Source organism: Pleurodeles waltl, chromosome 5, assembly GCF_031143425.1.
Source record: "Pleurodeles waltl isolate 20211129_DDA chromosome 5, aPleWal1.hap1.20221129, whole genome shotgun sequence".
NCBI classification, from domain to species: Eukaryota; Metazoa; Chordata; class Amphibia; order Caudata; family Salamandridae; genus Pleurodeles; species Pleurodeles waltl.
This window is the reverse complement of record NC_090444.1, coordinates 1142409318-1142434007: the sequence shown is the minus strand read 5'-3', so window position 1 is coordinate 1142434007 and position 24690 is coordinate 1142409318. Positions and strand designations below refer to the sequence as shown.

Genomic DNA, 24690 nt, shown 5'->3' with positions numbered 1-24690 from the left:
CTATCTATCTATCTATCTATCTATCTATCTATCTATCTATCTATCTATCTATCTATCAATCTATCTATCTATCTATCTATCTATCTATCTATCTATCTATCTATCTATCTATCTAGCTAGCCGTCTATCTATCTATCTAGCCGTCTATCTATCTATCTATCTATCTATCTATCTATCTATCTATCTATCTATCTATCTATCTATCTATCTATCTATCTATGTTTTCACTTAAAAAAACAAAGGTTGCAGAGATGTTATAGTTAGCTTCTAGATTTACTTGCACAAAACCATAGTAATTCAGCAGTTATAGTTAGATTTCTTTCAAGTAAATATAACTTTTGGCCTAAAGTAACTATAACTCGTGTCCGAGATTTTTCTTCAATAATTTGACTTCTAATGTTTCATTGATATTTTTATTGACCTCATACAAGTTGTCATGAGTGCTGTAATATCTGGGGTGGTTAGCAGTGCAAGGCAAAGGCATGAGTTATAGTCACCTTAGGCCGCAAGCTATAGTTACTTTAAATAACTAAATCTATATATGCTAGAAAGGTAGCTCTTAGTCCAGAAAGAGCAGTTTTTGTTATTTTGTGTGAATTCATTCAGTGGCTGTTAAGAAATTAAAGAAAATAAAAATGTGTATTTATAGAGACAGAAAGGCTTTGCAAACCCTCCTGATTTTGTGCTGAGATTTGTTTGGCTACCAACACTTCAACAAGGAAGTGATGGCAGCCATCTTGGGACTCGGCTGAAGCTGAGTCCCAGAAAAAAAGAATGAAAAAACAAAAGGGGCCAGGGTAGAGACACCCTGCCCTCTTAGATCTTGTGGTAGGGGGTCCAAGAGCTAAAAAAGCATTTTTTTTTTTTTTAAATGTCACCGCTATTCAAGGCGGATCTGCCTGGCTCCCCCCGCTGCTCCAGGGACTGCCATTTCCCCAGGGGCTACAAAAATTATGTGTGCAGTAGGGGCACCTCCTCCTTGGAACTTTAAACAAATATGATGCGTGAGGGGTCATGCGCTCCCCCCCCCGCAGCCCCAGAGACTGCCACCTCCCTGGGGCACTAATAACAATCAGTGCAGGGGGCTACCCAGTCCAGCTGCAGCCCAGGGGATCACCACCTCCCTTTTTTAAAGACATACAGTGTGGGGAGGACGTGTATCCCCCCCACAGCCCTGGGGACTACCATCTTCCCGGGGCACTAATCACAAATAGTGCAGGGGGGTGCCTGGTCCCCCTGCAGTCCTGGGACCACCACCTCCCTGGGGCACTAAAGGTAAGCAGTGCAGGGCTGCCTAGCCCACCTCCCCCGCAGCCCCGGGGAACGCCACCTCCACAGGCCACTAATCACAAATCCTCTTGGAGCTATTGATCGCCCTGGGGACCGCCACCCCCCAGGGCCGGCTAATGCTATGTCTCAGGGTGCCCCCTCCCGGGGCATAGTGGTCTGGTTTTGCTTGGTGGAAGCAGACAGCTCCCACCAACCAAACATAAACAAAATCTGCTTTCTGCAAGTGAGAGCTGTCAAACAGCTCTCACTTGCAAAAAGTGTATATTTCATTTGTCCTCTCTACATGCAAATATGCTACTTAATGCAGCTCCCTGCTTGTGGGAGCAATACTGGCTCCCACAGAGTGTGGTGCCGGCTAGGACCAAGGGCCATTATGCTCCCCCTGCGGTTCTGTCACTCTCTCTCACTGCAATGGTCTGTCCATGCAATGACTTCTAAAAAAAGTTTAAAACGTCACAGCACAGTAAGTTGTCACCTGTGGCATAATGGTTAAGGTCACAGCATCTCACACTGAAAGTTGAGTGTTATAGTCCAAGTGTGTCTGTGGTCATTTCCCTACTTTAATTTATTTTCAACTTCAAAAGTTTAAGGTTCATTATAAAAGGTGATCTCACTCTTTTTATTTGACAAATACAATTTTCTTTTCAATTTGTCCAGAAATATCTCATTCTAAGTATATCATTCGCGAAAGCCTAAAAAAGTCATTATCTTTCTCCCGCTCGCTCTCTTTTTCTCTCTCTCAGTTTCTCGTTTTCAATCTTTCTCCCTCTCACACACGCACTCAGACCTTTACACACCCACTCACAGATCCACTCAGACACTCACGCACCCACTCACAAACCCACTCAGACTCTCACACACCAAGTCACAGACCCACCGAAACCCTCATCCACCCATTCACACACTCACACAGACACTGATGCACCCACTAAGACACTGATGCACCGACTCTCCCAGATGGGCACTATCACAGCTACACTCACCTCCCCCACACCCTCTCACACCTATTTTCACACCCAGAAAGACAGTCCTTGGCCAACTCCCACTGTGCACAGCCAAAGGTACGTGCACAGCGTGGGGTTGAGTGGTTGCCCACTGTTGCTGTGCACATGGCAGAAGGCCGTGCCCGGCGGTGGTTGGATTAACATATAGTAATGAAAATTACTTTACGTTAAATAAGGTTTGCCATGCACTGCTAATTACCCCACAAATTACAGCACTAACAACATCTTTGATAACATCACTGATAATATCAATGTAATATTTGCAGTAAAATTTTGGATTAAAAAATTGCATGGCGGGGACGTGAGTTATAGTTACTTTAGGGCATGAGGTATTGTTACTTGAGATAACTCTAACTATAACATGTGAATTTCTATGGTTTGGTACATTTAAAATGTGAGCCTAACTATAGCTTCCCTGTAACCTTTGTTTTTTCAAGTGAATCTGTATGGTTTTTAATTCTATTTCCTAACTATAACGTCCCTGAATATATACATGCGTATATAGATAGATATATAGATAAACACCAAGTATTTCTATAATAGAAACCATTCTCCCAGGCGAGGCTGTTGTGGGAAATCCTCACGCATCTTTGAGCAATGATGAAGTCCATCAAGTGGGAAGTGAAAATAATCATAGAAGCAATATGTTTTCCACCAGTTCAGAATAGAACAGCAAATAATAGAAAGGCAACAACAAGCTAATCTCAAGTCATGAAAACTTGCATAAGAAAGGAGTTGCTTGCTCTGTCAAAGGTTTCTGCTGAAAACATCATCTTGATAGTAGTAGGCTGTGATGGAGGGCTTTGAAAAAGCAACATCCTTGGACTGATAAGGTGTTTTCTCCTTCAGTTTTCTTTTTTTGTACAAGACAGTGCTAAATATGTTACCGGTACAACGTATGTACGACCAACAGTCTCCCAACGTACCTGACCAATTTACCCGGTTTTCCAAATTTTGAACCTAAATTTTCATTTGACAATGCTGCCAAATTACAAGTCACTGTAGATCATTTGACCTATTACCAACAGGATTGTTCATCCCACTGATCATCCCTATGTGTCCCTTGCATACATCTTTGAGACAATGACTCAAAGTATCCTGGACTCCTTGGCTGATCTCCACCTGCAACCTCTCAGTTAAATCTTCTTTTCCTCCTTAATACAGTAGCATCTGAAATCCTAGCTTCCAAACTTGCATGTGGTAATGGATGATACAGGGAGGCAAGAGATTGACACTGGCCCTAGTGATCAGCATGGGAACAGGCAGCCATGTTCTAGAAGCTTGTCTTCAATTTTGGGATATAACTGTTCATACAAAGTAAGCTCTCATGGAGATTGTGTACTCCGTACAATTTCCAAAGTTAAGTATCCAATAGCTTGGCAATGAATAAATTAATCACTATCCTTGATGTATGCATTGCACAGCTCCTGTCGTGTCAAACAATGGCTATCCTGATTTTGAGCACCCTTCTTTTATCATGACAGGAGAAGTAAACCAATCCTAAACAAACCTCTATGATTGTATCCATGCCATGGGCCCGATTTATATAAATCTTTTTACAGGTGTGTACTTTGCATTCAGAAAGTCATATACCACTTGTGAGTGATTTAGTTTTGATTCAAATAACTAAAACCTCGAAAGTCACAAACACAGGTCTTATCTACAAGTGTACAACTTATGGTCTGAATGCAAAAGTTCCACATTTGTGACCTTCAAATTAGTAGATGGATTAGGCAGATAAATGCAAAACATATATAGCAACCACCTGCACAGTGGTAGTTTTGTATATTTTCACAAATACTGTAATAATTTACCCAGGTGGACTATTTGCAGATATTCTGGGAACATGCATCAATTTATTCCACTTCTACAAGATGGATATGGGAAGGGAATACATTTAAAAATAAAATTCAATCAAAATAAATAAGAAAATTGGAAGATGTGTGATACCTCTAATTATTTAGCACTCAATGTGCTGAATATCTTCTTTGTGTTAAGTCTGCACACGTCTCGTTAGGGACATCTGACAGACACCAGGGGTGTATGTAAATACCTTATATTTCCAGGCAGAACCTCTGAAGCTCAGGTTTTCAATACATAGCTGGATGTTTTGTCAATCATTTAGTTAGAAATCTTTTCAATATATGGGCGTTAGTAATCTATGCCAAAATGTATGACTTTTTCTGTGAACCTTAATCTCTACATCTATGAAATATTAATGACTCTTTATATAGATAACATTGTGTGTGTTATGTCAAGTCCCCTAAACAATAGCTATTTCATGAATACCACAAGGATTAAAAGGTAAAAGGCCCACCCAATAAAGATTTAAATCCATGTCTTGCATGTCTTTGGGCTAATGCTCACCCAACTGAGATATCTTACCAGTACCTAGACCTGCCTTACTAAACAGCGCTCAAGCTTCTGTGGAGAAAATTATATCATTATTGTTTCAAACATATACACTGATACAAGCACATCTATGTATCTGAGAGCACACAAGACTGACCTTTTGAAGAAGAGTCCCCCACTCCAAAATTCATACATCTTTTGGTGCAAGAAATATATCATCTCATCAAAATGATGCATTTTCTCTTGGTCAAAAACATCAGCTCCTTTAATGAACTTAAGATCTCATAAAACCAACATCAAACACAACTATCTGAAGGGATTATGCCCAATGACTGGAATTAAATTATTGCTAATACTTGCACATCGGTTGAATGATCACCTAGTATGCTAATAGGCAAAACATGCCACTACATCATCTTAATGATATAAGATTACAACATAATACAACTGATCATCATATCATGCCATACGCAGAGATGCTGGTGTTACAGAAAACTGTAGGGAGTACGTACCATTGGTACCATTAGGAGAATATGTTGGTCCTCCTTGGCAGCTGCCTGGCATGGAGTTGCTCAGGAAACTGAAGCTCCCCGTGTTCAAAAACTGCATGCTGTGTGCATCTTGTGCATTTGTAGAGGATCCATAGTCGGAGGGAGTCCTGGAGTTGTATGGTGATACAGCACAGCTGTTAGTGAAAAAGTCTCTGGAAAGCTGCTGTTCACTCAAAGGAGTGAACCGACTGTTCTCTGATCGATGATGATAGACTACTGAATGGGGCTGGGCCTGAGCCCTAAACATTGCCTGGTAGCTCGAGCCATTACCATAATAGTTCTGAGGTGCTTGAGACAATGTCTGGTAAAGTGGATCAGAGTAAGATGAACACTGAGTATGTGCAGATAATCCGGGGCCTTCACTGGAAGGCCTCCCGGCCATTGGCCCCTGGTTGATAACACTGCCTCTACTGGCCAGGGCAGGAGATATCGGTGGAGTCATTAGATGCCCAGTATTTTGTGAAAGTTCTACCTGACCTGAAGAAACAAAGACTAATGTTAGAATATTTACAGTATATTTCATTTGCATGATCTCCATCAATCAATTTATCAGAAGAAAACAGCATTTCCCATGAACATGCATATTATTGGCATTGGTTTACAATATCTGTGTTTTTTAAATGAGCACCCTTCCGTACAATTTGAATTTGCGATGAATTAAATAAGTGATGCCATGATATGAAAGAAACATTGTAATTAAACTGATCATTTATTTATTCTTTAATTTAATTTGTGTTTTTGTAGCATGTGCCACAGGTGGTAATAAAGAGAGAATGAATGCTAATTATTCACAGTGCTAAATGATGTGTAATATAAGCCAGGCAAGTGCCTTGGATATGTATGCACAAAGCACTGAGCAGGAAACAGTTATCGAGGAAGTTTGCAGACAGTTATGATTTTTTCAAACACACAAAAGGTAATAGGAGTAATGCTTGCAATAAGTCTAACCACTGGCAATCACGTGTGGTAGTATTTCAACCCATCAATCCTTTGCCCACCACGCCGCCTATATTTGGACCCAGCCATATACAAATCAGCCTTGACCCTGCTCCAATAGGAACAGTCCAGCCCGCACTGCAAAGCCAGCTTCTCCCTAAACTAAAACACAAGCAACCCAAGACTGGTTTTGCCTTGACTGGGGTTCTGTCTTGTCCTAGGGTGCTTCATAAGTGTATCCATGATTGATAGATATTTCACAAAGTAGGAAACTTCAAATATTAAGTAGTTGGAGCATTTATGTATATTTAATATAAGGACTTTCCAAATATGTAAAATAACTAACATACATGGATACACTTACGAAACACCTTAGGATGAGAAAAAATCCCATATATTGTCAAATAGGGCAGGATGTGGACTTTTTGGAAACTACCACCATAGGGGAGGACTCAGGCAGAAAATGAATGAGAAGCATTCAAGTGAATAATCACACAAGGAATATAGGATTTGAATGAGAAAAATTGAGGACTGTAACAACCATGTGCTATTCATGAATTTATGTATGTGTTGTCTGCATGTTTGTATAATGATTATTTTTTGACCAACATAGGTTTGCAGTATGGCAACTCAATAATTAATTAAAGAAAATGTAATTTCTACTATTTACTAAAATAATCTGTTCACTCGAGTAGTGAATTTGGTGTCTATTGTTGAGCATAAATAGAGAATATGATCAGTCCCGCTTTAGATTGAAAATATAGATGCCCAGGTTTCCCATACAGTTATTTGCGCAATCCCTTTAACCTATAATGTGGACCATAGAATGATAGCATGATAGCATGGCAGGAAAACAATAATTATACAAGGCGCAAATTCCAAAATGGAAGAAATCAGAAAAATTAGGTGAAGTACACGTGTGCTGGATGGGTCTGTTCCCACATGGTGATCTGCGGGTGAGAGTTGCCACAAAGGGTGTGTGGAGGGTGGGTAATCTGCCACTTTTTAAGCACTGGCAAGACAGACGTGGTTACCAGGAAATGGAGAGAGATATCTATTATTAAGGACATTTGTTGGTATGCAATTCTTTGGTTTGCGAAAGCGGCCTTGCAGATTGTAGCCCAGTCAGACTGATGAATATTTGCAGAGGCATCTCAACCATTAGGATGACTGGCACATTGGTGGAGTTCATGAGCAGGGAGTATGCCTACATGAGGAAAACCATATGCTCCATGGATTATGAAATGGATTGTGATGCTATGTAGACACTGGTATGGTAGGTGCCTTCTAGAGTCCCACTGGTGTTGATCCTAGACGAGCAGGTAGGATTACAATGTCCATTCAAAAGATGGACCAAGACTGATTTGCATGTGGTTGGCCCTTCCCTATAATATAGTATAGGAAGCAAAACCTGTGGAATGGAATATGCTACAGAGCAATGTCAAGGAGTATGATTTTTTAAAAATGTTTATTCATGCTTTTCAACACAGTTAAATACAGAAAGCAATTGCAACATCATTCAGCAGATGTTGACATAGTACTCGCGATTACAAGTTTCCGTCTATGGCCTACATATCTCCTGAAAGGAGTCACACCAACTCAGCTGTTTCGAGTGTCTAGAGCCCCCCTTTACCTATATATGTCCATTCCCTCCTAGACAAGCAATATAGCCCAGTAACCATAGTTTCCCTGGAGTATCTTGACTGTATTTGCATATACTTAAATTTTATCAACCCACCCTGCCACAGGTCACACTCCCTCTGATTCACCAGTTTCTTTGCCGATCAGGTATTGTTCATAAATGTCCCAGAACTTCGCAGGCGTACCGGCCGGGGAGAGCAATTTGCTATATGTCTCCGTTTGTGTGTTACAATACACCATATCCCTGTGCCACTCTTCCACTGTCAGCAGCGGACCCCGATCTCAGCGCATTGCTATGTGACGCTTAGCCAGCAGCAGCCCGATAGCTATCAAGCGCCGGATCTGTTTCCGTATATCCCTGTCCAAGCCAAGAAACTCCAAAACTGACTCGCAGCCCACCTGATGCCAACCAATGCCTTCCCCCTAAACACCAGCCCCCAAAACTGTTGCACCCAGGCGCAGGACCAAGACATATGGAAAAATCCTGCTTGGCCTTCCCCACATCCAGGACAAGTGTCCTCCGTACACAGCCCATATCTATAGAGTCTAAGGGGTGTGTAGTATACCCAGTTTATATATTTAAAATCTATCAAGCGATGTCTGCCATTTAAAGAGACTGTACGAGTCAAAGAACAGCAGTATTGCCTCTGGTCATCTGTTAGCTGTAATCTGAAATCCTTCTGCCACTCGATTCTAGCTTTTATCAGCTCGTGTATATGTGTCTTCTGTATGTGTGCATAGAGTCTGGACACTAAGTGCCGGGGTTGCTCGTCTGTGACAATCATAGAGAGGGGCTGCACACCAGGGGGTTCCCGCACGTCCTCCCCCAGAAGTACAGCCATAGGATGTCTCGCTCTGTAAAACTGGTACAGCAGCACCGGGGTCCACTCGTCCGCCCGCTCCACCACCATGTCCCATGTACTCATGGCACCCTCCCTAAAAACATATCCCATTGTGTTAATATTCAATTTACGCATGGCCCTCACTAAACTTTTATCATGCCACAATACATACCACACACACCACTCCAAAGGCACATATGGGGAGTACAGCAGAGCGAGCCCATGTCTGCTCAGCAGGCCATGCCAAGTCAGCATGATAGAATTTAGGGACCCAAACTCTCCGTAGCGACGATTCGGGCGTGGAAAAATTTGGTAGGCAACGGATCTGGGGCCCCCAGCTCACACTCTATTTTCAAGAATGGCAGTTTGAGAGAACCATGTATCCAGGTGTGGGCAAACGTAGCATGGGTGACAATACAATATAACTCCCGATCAGGTGTGTTAAGTCTGTCCAACTCATGTGAGAGAGTCAGGGTATGCCATTTGACTCGCAGCTGCTTTCCTGCCCATGCTACCTTAATAATCAGCACTCTCAGGGTCGCAATTTTTTTTTTTGGCAGCAGCATAGGGATGTTCTGAAAAAGGAACAAAAACCTAGGGAGCACTACAATTTTCATGAGGGCTATGCAGCCCACCAGCAATAGCGATAGCTTGACCCACCTCTCCACATCACCTGCTAGTGCCTTAAGCGGAACATCTTAGTTATCTGCCATCACTATGTTAGGGTCTGTATGGACTTTAATTCCCAGGTATCGAACTGAAACTGTCTCCCAGCTAAGGGGGAATCCCACATCCACTGGCATCATAGCCAACGTCAGGGAGAACACAATTGACTTACTCCAATTGATCCGGAGACCCGAAAAGGTGCCATATTTAATTATCTTACGTATTATCGGTGCTACATTGTGATGTTGGTCTCTAATATATAATAAGGTGTCGTCTGCATAAGCGGAAAGCACCAGAGTATCACTGCCACCGATACTCTTGTACCTGTTGTGTGAAGTTCGGGTAAAGGGAGACTGCCATGCCTTCATGCTTTAGAGATTTGAGTTCTCTAGCTTGTCGCAATGCTGCATCGCGATCTCTGTAGTTTAATAGCTTGGCTATAATGGGACACGGAGGGGCACCCAGACGCAGACTGGCCTCCAAGGAATGATGTGCTCTTTCCACCATGAATACACTTGAAAACGTGTCTCGCACCAGCAGCTGTAGACTCAGCAATACCCAGTATGCGTAAGTTATTCCTGTGGGATCTAGCCTCCAAGTCGTCCACTTTAGCTTGAAGGGTCACCAGCTCCTTGCCCATCTTTACTTGACTGGTGGCCATTGCTGACTGGCTGTCTTCCACCTCCGAAATGCACCTCTCTGACTTAACCAACCAATTAGCGTGCTTATCCAGTCTCTCCGTCAGTCTATCCATTCTGTAGGAGAGGGAATCTATTTTACTATCTATCTGGGTCAGGCTTTGCAGCATTGCTGCTAAAATTTGCTGCAAATCTGGTGCATCCCCCGCAGACATATCAGTTTCTCCAGCCATGCCAGTCTCTGTGCGGTCCCCCGCAGGGGTTTGCGACTTACGCTGATCAAACTGCAATTTGGCTTGAGTTTTGTACGCCTTGCCCATGTTGCGCACTTTTGTGGACATGTAAGTTGCGCTTGTTAGAAAGGTGCCCTGTGAGATACTTTCTCTGTGTCAACGCTCGAAGGGCCACATCAGGAGGCAGCACCACCCTCACCAGGTCGTCACGCCAACAATCACTTCCACCACAACTATCTGCCCAGGATGCCTTCACTGGCTGTCACCTAGTCCACTCCAAGGCACCCCGCCACTCAGCGGGGAGACAAAAGTAGTTCCACCGCTCTGTTGCCTGTTCGAGGGCCTCACTACACAGCTCCAGGACACTAAACTTCAAAGCTGCCAGCAGTTGGGGGCTGCCCCGCGTCACTCCAAATCGGGGGCCGACCCGGGCAAGCTCCGCACACTCCGGTCCGGCTGTCCAACAGCTTCCACGTGCGCGCCCCTTCCTCTCTCCAGGTGCAGCTGTTTTGTGCCCACCCCTCGCCATGCAGCTCACAGGCTGCTGCGGTCCGGCCGCAATCTTACAGGCGTTCGGCTTCGTCCTCCCGGGGTCATTTTCTTCACAGGCGAACCAACACGTTGACAGCAGCCCCAGTTCACTCTGATGCTTATTGCGTGCCCTGTCCGGACACTATCTGCCCTCTGGATTCTACGGACGGAGGAGCCGCCAGTCAGGGCCGCCCCTCTCACTGCACTCGCATCAGGGCTGCTTCAGAGGCACGACTGGTCCCGCGCCCGCCATTGAGCCTCTCGGTGCCAGTCGACATGGGCCACCACCTCTATGGCACAATCCTCGGCGTGTGCCGGGTTGCTTGGGGGTGTCGGGTCTTTAGGATCGTAGTATTACTGCACAGATTTTGAGGTGGCCGGCGGAGCTCCACTAAAATGCAGACATCTTGTAGCCGGGCAAGCTCCACCCCCCGTCAGTGGATATGAATAATTTAACGAGTCAAGAAAGGTACTGTATGTATTCCTACATTTATACCTTGTGTTCCTCATGAATGAGAGCTGATAGCTTTGAAACATGTCTGGTATTTCTTGTATTTTTATTCAGAATGGATGCAGCTTAGATGATCGGGTTTAAGTATTCATTTTGGAAAGAATCCTAGACTGATTTGTATTTGGTTGGTCACTGCCTGTAATTGCAGTAATAGCCAATAACATGATGACATTAATGCTTTTTAGAGCAATGAGATTGGATATAAATAAAGCATTCCATTGATCACATCATTGTTGTATTCATTACATTTCTCAAAGTAGCATGGTTGCATAACCATGGAGCCATATAGGTCCACAGCCTGTAGTGTAAGAGCATGCCTCAAGAGTTTAGCCTGCGAAATAAGGTTGATGTGACAGAGGGTTAACTTATTTTCATTGTGTGCAAAAGTTAAGCAACTCTGCAATCACTGAAAGCATCGTAAACATGTACTGTGTAGTAGTAAAAACACAAGATTTTCACATTTTCAGGATTTTCAAAGCAAGCAATATATATTGCTGGAATTTTCCTTTACCTAATAAATCAACCGAGATTAAGGACATTTTGTAGAGAAGCAGGACACCCTGCAATGACAGTGTATGCTAATATACATCACTGGTAAGTATGGACGCTTCTCTTAGGGAATTTGGAACACTGAAATAGTTCCAATGGACAAGAGGAGAAGACAATAATCTGCTTCACCTGGGAAAATAGCCACCAGAGATTAGACCCAACTGGGATAAACATATCAAAAGATGAATGAGATTGATTATCAACTTATTCACTATAGAAGGAGTATCAATGGACACCTGTGATACTTCAATACAGAGTAGTGCATACTTCCATGGGAGCCTGAACTGTCGTTCTTCTGCCATGTCCTAGTCATCAACACCAACGAAGGTCTCCTGCATTACTTCACTGGAACTTTATCTGTATTGTGTGCACTTTCATGTTAATTACTTTTTTTCTTGAATTCATGCAACTGATATGGGATATCACCTATGGTTTTACAGTAGTGCTGCTATTCAATGAATTACTCAATATTGTCAATTAATTTATTAAAACTGCATTTGGCATCAGTATTCTGCTGTTTCTCCATTGGCGTTTCCCCCTTGATCAGTATAGGGAAAGGTGCGGAAGACATTGTGACGCGAAGGGTTAATTAGCTTGAGCAGTGTAGATGAGCGTGATGCCTGCTGAAACCCGAACAACGTGGAAAAGTTCACAATGCTATTTTCAAGCTTGTTTGTGTAGGAGACTCCGTCTCGACCTTGAGAACGAGAGTACAGGTAGAAGATGGAATGAAAACAATGGCTGGGGAAGGGCAGAGCAGCCAAGAGACAAGTGCTGATAACATAGCTCGAAAATGCCAGAAATGGATAGAATCCAAGCTTCGAGTTATTTAAGCACTGAAGTGCAGGTGAGGGATCTGAAGCTCGCAGATGGGGTTGTGAAAGCTGCCATCTCCAGGCCCAGCGCTGCCTCCCTGTTTGCTGTTCAGAGACCGTGACGCTTGAGGGGGAGAGAGGTCCAAGCGGGTGGTAGAGGGCTTCCCAGCATTTCGTGGACTAAGTTAAGTTACACACAGGGATGAAAGGCCTTTGTTTGTCTGCTCTATTATTATGATTGATTATTATGCTTGCACTGTGTTTATAATCTGAAGTATTCAGCTCGTTTATATTTTGCTTTCTGAACATCGTAGTGTGAGCTTGCTGCAGATATTGAAACATGCATTTTGGTATGCAGTTAATCAAAGCTTATCTGAAGTATTCAGCTCGTTTATATTTTGCTTCCTGAACATCGCAGTGTAGCGCATTTTGGTATACAGTTAATCAAAGCTTATATCTGTCAATGAACTCTTTGCTTTGTAGTGTACTCATATATAAATAGATGCTCTTCATTGCTATTTTTATTCTACCATTGTTGATGTACTAAATACATACATTTACCTGAAATTCTAGTAAAGCTAAATTGCATTCATAATTGGCGTGTGGTCCTTCATTGAGCGTCCTTATTGACTTATACCGAACAGCCAGTCACCTGGATAAGACACCCCTTGACCGCACTCGATGAACATGTGTGGTCAGGTGTTGCTAACTGAGTACACTGGTCCAAGACAGAGAGTACTTGACCAATGAAACTAAAAATGTCTGAACTTGCCTAGAAATGTTTGTGTTCCCACTCAATGAGGGTGATGCAGAACAGTTCCTTTAGGGGAGAGACTAAGATATATTTGCATTTGGTTGTTCTATGTTTCTAATGATACAGTGAAGAAGGAAGAATAAAAATAGAGGCCTCTCAGAGCAATGTCAGTTATGATTAATTGAAGCAGTCTCTCCATCACATGGTTGGTTACTCACCTTGGTGGATTTATTATGGTTGGAGTTGCCTAAATGGGCATGACCCTTAAAAGATAGGGTTCTCTTTGTTGAGGGCATAACTATTCTTGGCTGAAATGGTTTTACAACCAGAGTGGCCTGATGAGGGTCAATTAACTCAGTAAGACAGAAGGAAAGTCAAAAAGACTGTTTGCTCAATACATTTAGGAAATAAAATGGGGTCTAATTTAGATAGGCTGCAATGCAAAATCTGATATCTAGCAGAAGCTCATATCCACTGGCAACATTTTCTCCATCAAATAGAAAATAAAAAAGTAATTAATCCCTATAGGAATTACTGGAAAACTGACAACTGTTGCTGTCAAGCTGGAGGTCCACACAGAGTTCAAGACCCAGTGTCCCTGTTCTCCTGAGGGCCATTTAAAGGAGTATGTATTGAACGTTACTCATGGCGTGCAAAGACTTAAATAATAGAAATAGACAAAAGTGCCCAGTCAACTTACAGGATATGCATACCGGCCATTTTAAAACAGGATCGGGCCTTGATTGTGTGCCTATTGTTAAATGCACAGTGCGGCCTGTACATAGCATGCAGCAACGAGCTTTGTAAATGATGCATGCATACTCGTTCCATGATTTACTGACCTCCAGGGTGCATTTCCCCAGCTTCTTTTTTAACGCGCCCCATTACCTCATGGGGCATATAATTGGTGCATGGCCTGGGGTATAACACTATCTGACCCTATGGTGGTGGACAACAATGGGAGGATCTGATTTAACATAACAGTACTACATTACGCACACAACAATGATAAAACTCAAGTAAAATAAAAAAAAAAAAAAAGCCCAAACATTTGCATAGACTGTGATGCAACCAATATGGCAGGAGTGACCTACAACACAAAAGTGAGAGGGATCAATTCAAATCAGCACAAAATTTCTTAACCTTCTGGAGGTCAGGGGTCGAGCCATAGATCATACCTCAGGGTGTCCTATCTCTGCAAACCGGCTTCATCCGTCATCACCTCTTTGTCACCTGCGATATTGACTTCTCTCCCATCGGTCAAACGGGTACTCTGCATGTCCTTTTACTGCTGCATTTCAACTGGTCTGCCGGGTACAAGAGTGGATGTTTCACTAGCATCATCACACGGATGGCTGGCATGCCTGCCATTGTTTTCAAAATGATTAGATGCCTGGTCTTCTCTCACCGGTTTAGAGGTCAGTACAGTTGAAAGATTGACACATTTCTTATGACTGTCTCACACCCTTGTCGGCCGTGATCATGGTTCCTTTGACATCCCACACTCTCCAGGGCTCCATTTCAAAAGGGAGTCTGAACTTTCCTCCTGGACGTCTATTCCTGACCAGCACTAGATCACCGATGCTGATGTTGCATCACTGGGTGCACCTCTTCTTTGGCGTGATAATTTTGGATACTGCGCCGATATAACCCATCTACATCTTTGCTTTGCATCGTGGATGGTTGGTCAATATGGGGGATGGTGTCTCCCACCATTCCGTTCATGCATAGGGTGCTGGGTGACACTTTGTCATTCAGATGGGGGTGAGCCGATACTCACGCAGAAAAGCATATAGAACGCACTCCATATTTTGATTATTGGCCAAAGAAATTCTCAAAACTTTATTTAAAGTCCTCATGAAGCATTCAGCTTCCCTATTTACTTGCAGCAAGCAGGATGTGATTTTGAGGTCATGAACACCTCTGGAAATCTGATAGTCAGTAAAATCTTGGCTCGAGAAGGGTAGACCGTTGTCAGTTCTGACTTCATGTAGTAATCTGTGAGTGACCATGATTTTCTCCAAATGTGTTATGGTTTGGGCAGCTGTGATTGAGTCAAAAATTTCTACCTCAGGATACTTTGAAAAGTCATCAATAACCACCAGCACGTGGCAACCATTTGGTAGGCTCTAGAAGTCTGCAGTTGCCCAGTACCTCCGGTTGGATGGAATGGACACTGTGGTGGTGGGTGCAGGGGTTTCAGCTGGACCAGCTGCTTGGCACATGGTGCACCGTCTCACGGCTCATTCAACCTGTTCATCCAGACCCGGGAACAATACCTTGCATCACAGCCTCACTTTTGTTTTGACTGTCCCTTGGTGGGCAGAGTGAGCTAGATTTACTACCCGTTGCTGTAGTGATGCAGGAATTACCAGTCTAAGGCTACGCAATAGGCATCCTTCAGGGGAAACTGCAAGCTTTTGCCTGACATGATGTAGTGAAGGCAGGGTCAGATGAGCTTCTTCTGTTCTACAAGACACATTGTGCATTAATGTGTGCCAATTCCCTGAGTTGATGGGTGAAACCGCCAGTGGAAGACTCTCATCAACCTGGGTGGCTGCGTCAATATCATCCATAGAGATGGGCAGGGGCCTTGATTGTTCCACCGCCACTATTACATATTCCTCCATGTCTTCAGAGTCGGCTTCCTCATGGATGGTGGCTGGTCAAGCATGCTGGGACAAGTAATCAGCTGAATTTTGCAATCCGGGTTGATATACTATCGAGAATCAGTATTCTTGAAGCTGAAGGATCCATTTCTCGATCCTTAGGGGTGGTTTGGAGGACGATCCATTGAACAATGGTATAAGTGATTTGTGGTCTGCATGAACCATGAATGGTTGGCCATACAAGTATAGGTGAATGTGGTCGACAGCCCCAATAGATGGCTATGGATTCTTTTTCAATGTGTGAGTATCGCTGTTCAGTGTCTATCAATGCTCGACTCGTGTATGCTACTAGGGCCCACTCACCATCTTCTCTCTTCTGAGAAAGAACTACCTCAAGGGCACTAGAACTAGCATCTATGTAGAGTTCAGATTACTTTCTCAGATAAAAGTAGACTAACGCAGTGTTGGGAGAAAGGCCATTCTTCGTTGCTTGGAAGGCCTGCTCTTGGGTGGGTCCCCATTCCAAATTTGCATTTGTTTTGGTAAGTTCTCTAAGTGGCACTGTTAGGGCGGTCAAATTCTGGAAGAATCTCCACACAGTACATGACCATCACCAAGAAACTACGGACCCCCGAAACAGTGGTGGGGCGGGGGCCAATTGAATATCCTTGCCTTTATCAGGCATGACTCCATTCTTGGAAAATCGGTACCCAAAGAAAGCAATTTCATTTTGGAGAAAAGCACATTTCTCACGGTCAAGAGTGAGTCCATTGTCATGTAGCCGTTTGAAAATATCTCTCAGTCTTTTTAGATGTTCCTCGATTGTTGGAGAGTGCAGTAAAATATTGCCACTAACATTGATAAAACCTTGTAGTCTTGCCAGCACTCCTCGAATGGTGTCTTGAAAGACTTCTGCAGCACTTGATATGCCAAAGCTATTCGCATTTAAGCAAAGATGTTTGTATCTTCTTAAAGTGGAAAAGGTGGTAATGGCTCTTGATTCTGGAACCAACAGCAGTTGGTGGTACTCTACACGGCGGAGATCCACTTTGGAGAACCATCGCAACCCACTCATCTCTGCGACAATGTCATCCACCGTGGGTGTTAGGTGACATTTGCGTTGCATGGCCATGTTAGGTAGAAGCATATCCAATTAGATTCTGATCTGGCCTGGCTGTTTGGGTTTGCGAGAAACCACAACTAGGGAAAACCAAGTTGTGGGGCCATCCACTTATTCAATAATGTCCGCCTTCTCCAGTTTTCGTAACTCTTCTTCCACCTTAGGGTGCAAATGGAACACCATGCGGTGATGTTTCAGTGCAACCAGCTGGATGGATTCATCGATGCGGAGATGTATGAGTCTGTCCTTTAGACACCCAATACCCTTGAACAACAGTGAGAGCTCGAACACCAACTCATCTATTCTGCCTGGGTGTGCACTGAAAGCAAAAATCACTAGGTGGATCCTCTCTGCAGTTTTACAGCTCAGCAGCATGCCAGATCCTGTCTTGGTGATGTACAACTTGGCTCCTGCTGACTGAGATTCATGTGATATTTCTGTCACAAGCACCCTGGCCAGAGGGAGTGGCGTTGAGGACGTAGTGTGGGTCGAATTGGTAGAGTCTGTAACATGACTGTGCTCAGATGTTGATTGATGCACCCTTCAACGGGAGCCGAAACCTGATGGTATGCAAGGGAAATGGTGCACATTGGGTTGTGTTGCCTAGGGTGTCCTCCAGGTTGCATGGCATGAATGACATGTACTGAACCTTCCACGTTGTCTTCATCATTCATGTCTCTTTTGTCTTCAGGAGTAATCGCTGTTTGTGCACTGTTGACTGACTTGGCCTTTTGAGTCTTTTGAGATGACGGGGAACTGAATACTTTTGCTAAGTGGTTTGGCTTGTTGCAGCTGGCGCACTGCTTTCCATGTTCAGGGCACAACCCTTGATGAGGATAGGGTCCTCCACACGTGTAGCGTATCCTGGAGCTGGTGGCAGGTTTAGGTCGGGCCTTTTTTTGTTTTTCCCCATCGTTGTCATTGCATTGACTGGTTCCCATAGTGAGTATGTCTGCCATGGACATGCGTGGTACCTGCAGGATGTTTTCTCTCATCTTCACAGAGTGGCACCCTCGTATGAACTGGGCATGGATTTCATCATCAGCATTAGGCAAGGTGCATGTACTTGCTAGTGCTTTGAGCCATGCATAAAAAGTGTCCACCAATTCATCAAGAAGCTGCATAGCTTGGCGGAGAAGGAACTGCTCATAATCTGGATTGGCGAGTGGTTCAAAGTGGGCAGTGAGGGCTCGCTTCAGGGTCTTATAGGTATATGTGGACCTTCCTTAGCCACAGATTTTCCTAGCTTGTGAATCATGGCGCCTCCAAGATGTAGGAGTATAAGGTGCAGTCTATTGTTGTTTAACGCCACTGCCACAAAATAGTTCTCTAGACGCTCCACCCTATCTTTCCATCTTACCACTTGCATCGAAGGGGGACCGTCTACAACAAACGGTTTTAGAGCAGGAATGGAAGCATGAGAGATCAGTCTATGCCCCATCAGTGAGAAGAGATATCAATCTGAGCTGCTGGGTGGGTGCCAGCACTCGTTGCTGCCTGTTCTAACTACTAGTGGGTGAGGGGTGATTGTTATCAGTGAATGTGGCATGATTTTCCCAGATGACTGGAATTTGCCATGAGTGTGGTTGAAAGCTGGCAAGCAGAATGCTTTACAGATGAATGTCCTGGTGCAGCAACAGTTACCTGCTTTATCCTTATGAATTTATAAGTATGGGCCCAAGAAGACAAATCCTCCATCTCTTCTTAACAGCTTATCATTAAGTATGTTGTCCCTTTATATGTATTTTGTTTTAAATAAATAAACAGTTTCACCTTTGAGATGGAAACTACGAAAGCAGGTGTAGGCACACTGTGGTATTGGCTAGTTGGGGAAATGCATGGTTAATGTGGCCCTCTCACCTCGTGCTGTAACTTGCTGGCATGTGGGGAACTGATTCCGCCGTCAGGGCTGTGTGCCTGAGGAAATGCGCACTTGTAGAAATGTGGGTGGGGCCATTGCCTGCTGGAGAGCCACAGATCACGCATTTCAGCCTTCCTGGTAGCAGTGCGTCATCAAACGTGGCAGAGCAGCCCACCTGGAGGCACAAACACCTGCGTCAGCCACAAGACAGAAATGAGGATGGTATGCGACGCAACTGGAGGGCTCAGCTGGGTCTGGGTTATGTCACAGAACATGTCTGCTGGTGCACTCAGAGGGAGGAGGGCCAGATCGGGATAGTGAGAGTGCGTACTGGATGAAGTTAGCCCGATGTGGGTTGCTGATACCACCCTCGTTGCCAGTCTGTTGAGTCTGCAGCACAGCCTGTACATAGCATGCAGCAGAAAACTTTGTAAATGATGCACGCACACTCATTTTGTGATTTACTGACCTCGAGGATACATTTCCCCGGCCTCTTTATTAACGCACCCCTTAACGTCATGAGACATACCATTGGTGCATGGCGTGGGGTATAACAGTCTCCCCCTCGTGATTGTGGACAACAGTGGGAGGATTCGATCCACCATAACAACTATAATGAATGCCTAAGTGCAACGTAGTTCAACGGTAGTGGCCATATTGAGAGGGGTGCAAATTGATTCAAAGAAAGTGTTTCATGGACAAATAACATATACAAAATGTAAACCCACATACAATTCATTACAAACACTTGAAAGATTGGTTAGGATACATCATGAAGGACCAATCATGATACAGATAAAAAGTTAGGGACAGCATGAAACTCTTTGGGTAAAATCACTTCCTATATATGTATGCCAAACATCTGCTTTATGGTAATGCCCTACAAAAACACCATCAATGTATATATTAATAGCGATAGCCCTCTAATTTTGAGTCCACCAATCCCATAAAGACAAAAACTTAAATGGTTGAATTGAGTACATCAAAAAGGACCAATTATGTTGCTGATACAGATTAAAGAGATAGCAGATGTTTCATGCTGTATCTTAATCTGTATAAGCAACATAATTGGTGTGATATCTGAAGCCTAGTAATTGGAAGGGTTATATGGGCGTCACCCTTATTTAGTTATTTGGTTACAGCATGTCCTATTTTGCTGCAGTTTACATAAGAAGAAAGTGTTTATGAAGAAGCAGGAGATAGAAACAAATATAAACACATTTGGAACAGGCATATAAAACCTGATAACCATGTTACTATGCTGCACTACAGAGTTTCCTTTAACATACAAACTTTGAGAATAATGTACCTGTTAAGTGAATGCTGTCAGCATCTTCAACAGAAAATTGATTCAAGCCGTTAGGGAGGTTCAAGTGCTGGTCAGCTGAGAGAGAAACATAGGTGTGCTCTGAAAGACACTCATTCTTGACAGTACCATCGCTTGGAAGACAGCCTGGTTTACTGCGGTTTGCCAGAAAGCAAGAACTTGGTGAGGCGGTAAATGCTGCTTTACTTGCATCTACAAAGAAGAAAACAACAGTCATATATTTTACGGCATGTGGAAACAACCCACACTAGGTGTGTGCAGCACAGGTTTTGATGTAAGTTATTGCCAACATCCCAATTTTCTTTGCTGTCATCCAGTTTTCCACACTGCATATCCAATTCTGTTCACGTTTTGCAGATTTCATAGTTTTAAAAAATATTATACTACCACCCCCAAGACATGGCAGACACATGTATTTGTAGCGCTGGGCCAAACATTTGGTGGGCCCCTTTTTCAATTGCTGCTTAGTCTTTTTGAAAATCTACTTCAATTCTTTACATCTGTGCTAATCTCCATGTCCCACCTCCATAACACTGCATTACTGCTGTTAAAAATGGGGTTACTAGTTTACACCCTGTCCAAATAGGGACCCTCGCGCTAGTCAGGGTAAGAGAGATACACAGCTCAGATAACCCCTACTCACCCTCTTGGTAGCTTGGCACAAGCAGTCAGGCTTATCTCAGAGGCAATGTGTAAAGTATTTGCACCAACATATAGAGTAACACAGTGAAAACACCACAAAATGACTCCTCACAAGTTTAGCCAATATTTAAGACCAAAACAACAAAAATCCAACATGCTCATGAAAATATATCACTATTTTAGGTAAAAAGAGTCTTAATCCATAAAAATCAATGGACACATTTTTTTTAGCGCAAAGCATTAGGCAAGGTGCATGTACTTGCTAGTGCTTTGAGCCATGCATAAAATGTGTCCACCAATTCATCAAGAAGCTGCCTAGCTTGGCGGAGAAGGAACTGCTCATAGTCTGGATTGGCGAGTGGTTCAAAGTGGGCAGTGAGGGCTCGCTTCAGGGTCTTATAGGTATACGTGGACCTTCCTTAGCCACAGATTTTCCTAGCTTGTGAATCATGGCGCCCCCAAGATGTAGGAGTATAGGGTGCAGTCTATCGTTGTTTAACGCCACTGCCACAAAATAGTTCTCCAGACGCTCCACCCTATCTTTCCATCTTGCCACTTGCACCGAAGGGGGAACGTCTACAACAAACAGTTTTAGAGGAGGGATGGAAGCATGAGAGATCAGTCTATGCCCCATCAGTGAGAAGAGATATCAATCTGAGCTGCTGGGTGGGTGCCAGCACTCGTTGCTGCCTGTTCTAGCTACTGGTGGGTAAGGGGTGATTGTTATCAGTGAATGTGGTATGATTTTCCCAGATGACTGGAATTTGCCATGAGCGCTTTACAGTGGAGTGTCCTGGTGCGGCAACAGTTAACTGCTTTATCCTTATGGATTTATAAGTATGGGCCCAAGAAGACAAACCCTCCATCTCTTCTGAACAGCTTACCATTAAGTTTGTTGTCCCTTTATATGTATTTTTTTTAAATAAACAGTTTCACATTTGAGATGGAAACTACGGGAGCAGGTGTAGGCACACTGTAGTATTGGCTAGTTGGGGAAATGTGTGGTTAATGTGGCACTCTCACCTCGTGCTGTAACTTGCAACCTATGAGAGAGACAGGCCTTGCAACAGTGAAAAACGAATTTGGCAGGATTTCACTGTTAGGACATATAAAACACATTAGTATATGTCCTACCTTAAACATACACTGCACCCTGCCCATGGGGCTACCTAGGGCCTACCTTGGGGGTATCTTACATGCAAGAAAAGGGAAGTTTTAGGCCAAGTCGAATTGGCAGTTTAGAACTGCACACACATACACTGCAGTGGCAGGTCTGAGACATGTTTACAGGGCTACTAAGGTGGGTGGCACAAACAGTGCTGCAGGCCCACTATTAGCATTTGATCTACAGGCCCTGGGCACCTCTAGTGCACTGTAATAGGGACTCACCAGTAAATCAAACATGACAATCATGGCAATCCAATCAACAATACAATTTACACAGAGAGCATATGCGCTTTACTGCTGGTTAGCAGTGGTAAAGTGCTCAGAGTTCTAAAGCCAACAAAAACAGGTCAGATGAAACAGGAGCTTGAAGGCAAAAAGATTGGGGATGACCCTGTATAAGGAAAAAAGTCCAACACTGACGCACAATCTTTTTTTGTCTACCTGTCCACCTCAAATATCTGACTTGGCTATGACTCAGCACCTACAGTATCACAATAATATACACGAGTCACCCTTTCTGTGGATGACTCCTGTGCAAGCCAAAAATGGTCCTATTGATCATGACTTATGTCAAGCATCTTCAGAAGCAGATCTCTTCCCTCCAACCAGGTAATTTGCTAAATATAAAAGTAATTACCATACCAGATCCAGAAGTAGTCCACCCTGTTGTATTTACACATAAAACTAATATATGAGTCAGGGCAGGCAGACCACACACAAATTCCTTATTGCCTTCCTGAAACCATCCTTCTCCATTTAGTTCAAGTTGTAGTCGTTAAAACAGACCAAATAGTTTCCTTCTTTGTTCTGCATGAAGTCAACTCTGCATACCATCAGGATTATCTATAATCCTTTGTATGATGAGGCCACCATTGTTGACTGAGTCCAATACCCCTTGTCACCATAATGTGGCTTGCACCTTCATTCTTTATCCTTATATTTATGTGCACTTGTGTCTCACTTTGCTGTGTATCCTCGGGAGATGTCTAACCCATTGACTCATCCTGATAGATCTTCAGATTCACTTGCAACATGCACAAACCCTTCTAGCCTTTACCCAATGATTTTCATTAATGTTTTTTCCCCATCTTCTCCTCTCACCTTTCTAGTAGGAGTGCTTCCAATACTTTCTCAATCAATATTGCCTCCTCTGCCCTGCCTTTGCTGTGCTCTGCCTCATTAACCAACACATATTATGCTTTATACCTTGGCATTAATCCTCCGTGGGGGGGCCAGCAGATTGGCAGGTATATGTATTCTGTGTAGCTCCATTATTTTTCTCTTACTTGCACTTTCTTCTCCACATGAGTTGCTCCCACAAGGAGTTGACTTCGAACAGTACTCAAACAGCTATTGGACTCCATCCATGTTGAGGACAGCTACCTGAGGGAGGCAATATTGACATTGCCTTCCTCCCAACACTGAGGTATGCGATCAAGGGATCATCTCACTGTCTCCTAGTCTTCTAAATTGTTGTCAAACAAATTTGCCTCAAGGCCACCACAGAATTTCGGTGCCTTAGGGAGTGCTGGTGAGCTGACATTACAAGCAACTGCCTCTTGAGAGACTGAGCTCTTTGCAGTGTTCTTTGATGACATCATCATACTGACAAGCCAACAGGTATCCAGTGCATAGACAGATGAGTGTGCAACCCCCTTTTATTGTCTGCCACACTATGGAACTTATTTACGAGTCCCTAGTGCCACTGGAAGGTCACTTTCAACGACACTCTGGTGGCACTGTGTCCATTTCCACATTTACAAGGCAGTGCTAATCCGCTTTGCGTGGCTTAACGTTGCTGTGTTAATATGGGCCCACCAGTGCAGTTTTCTGCAATCATTAAATAATAACAATTCGCTACTTCTATGTGTGCTGCAATTGTTAATGTGCAGGAAGGGACACTTTCCTGCACGTAAAGGGGCATGTTTACAAGCCCCTTGCTCCTCCTTGTGCCACCCTAGTGTAATATTTTTTTTTCAAAGGAAGTGTTATGGAGACCCCTACTGTGTGCCATATGTACAAAGTGGCTCAACGCATACATTGCGCCATTTTGTAACACCTTGCGCCACATTACACCTGCTCCAGGTATAATGTACCCAAGAGGGCGTTCCCACGCAGGAGGCCCAAAAAAAATGGTGCAGTGAAATTTACAAGATTTCACTGTGTTATTTTTTCCATCTTTTTTAGCTGACGCTCCCATAATAACCTATTGTCCTCCCTGTGCTTTGCTGGACTAGTGCCATATTTTATGGCGCCGATACAGCAAAGTGCCACAATGTCGTCATAAATTATGATGCTATTGTGCTAACGTGCACCATGGTGCGCTGTATAGTAAATACCATGGTGATGTTAGTTAAGAGGGTGCAGGGAAATGCAAGAAAAGTGGTGCTGATGAGTCACTTTCTTGTAAATATGCCCCAAACAATAATTCCCTGCAACCCAAGCACCCCTACACTATGGTGCAAGGGTGCCTGCTTTGGTACTAGGCAGCTCATTTTGGCACCAGTGCAGGGAATGGGACAGAAATAGGCCATACCTTGTAGATACGGCACATTTCTGCCCTTTCCCGGTGTTGCAGGGCAGCACAGCAAGGCTCTTGCGGTGCCGCCCTGCGACACAGGTGCCTGTAAATAAGCCCCTAGGTTCAATGC

At 43.7% G+C, this 24690-nt stretch overlaps 1 protein-coding gene across 1 annotated transcript in view; it reads right to left on the bottom strand.

The window, feature by feature from the left end:
* RFX6 (regulatory factor X6) overlaps positions 1–24690 on the bottom strand; it is a 337979-nt gene that overhangs the window by 25885 nt on the left and 287404 nt on the right. Inside the window, exons 16-17 of the mRNA XM_069236757.1 lie at positions 20213–20422; positions 5159–5674 (exon numbers count right to left, since the gene is read on the bottom strand). Of these exons, the coding sequence (XP_069092858.1) occupies positions 5159–5674; positions 20213–20422 (726 nt within the window). The remainder of the gene's footprint in view (positions 1–5158; positions 5675–20212; positions 20423–24690) is intronic.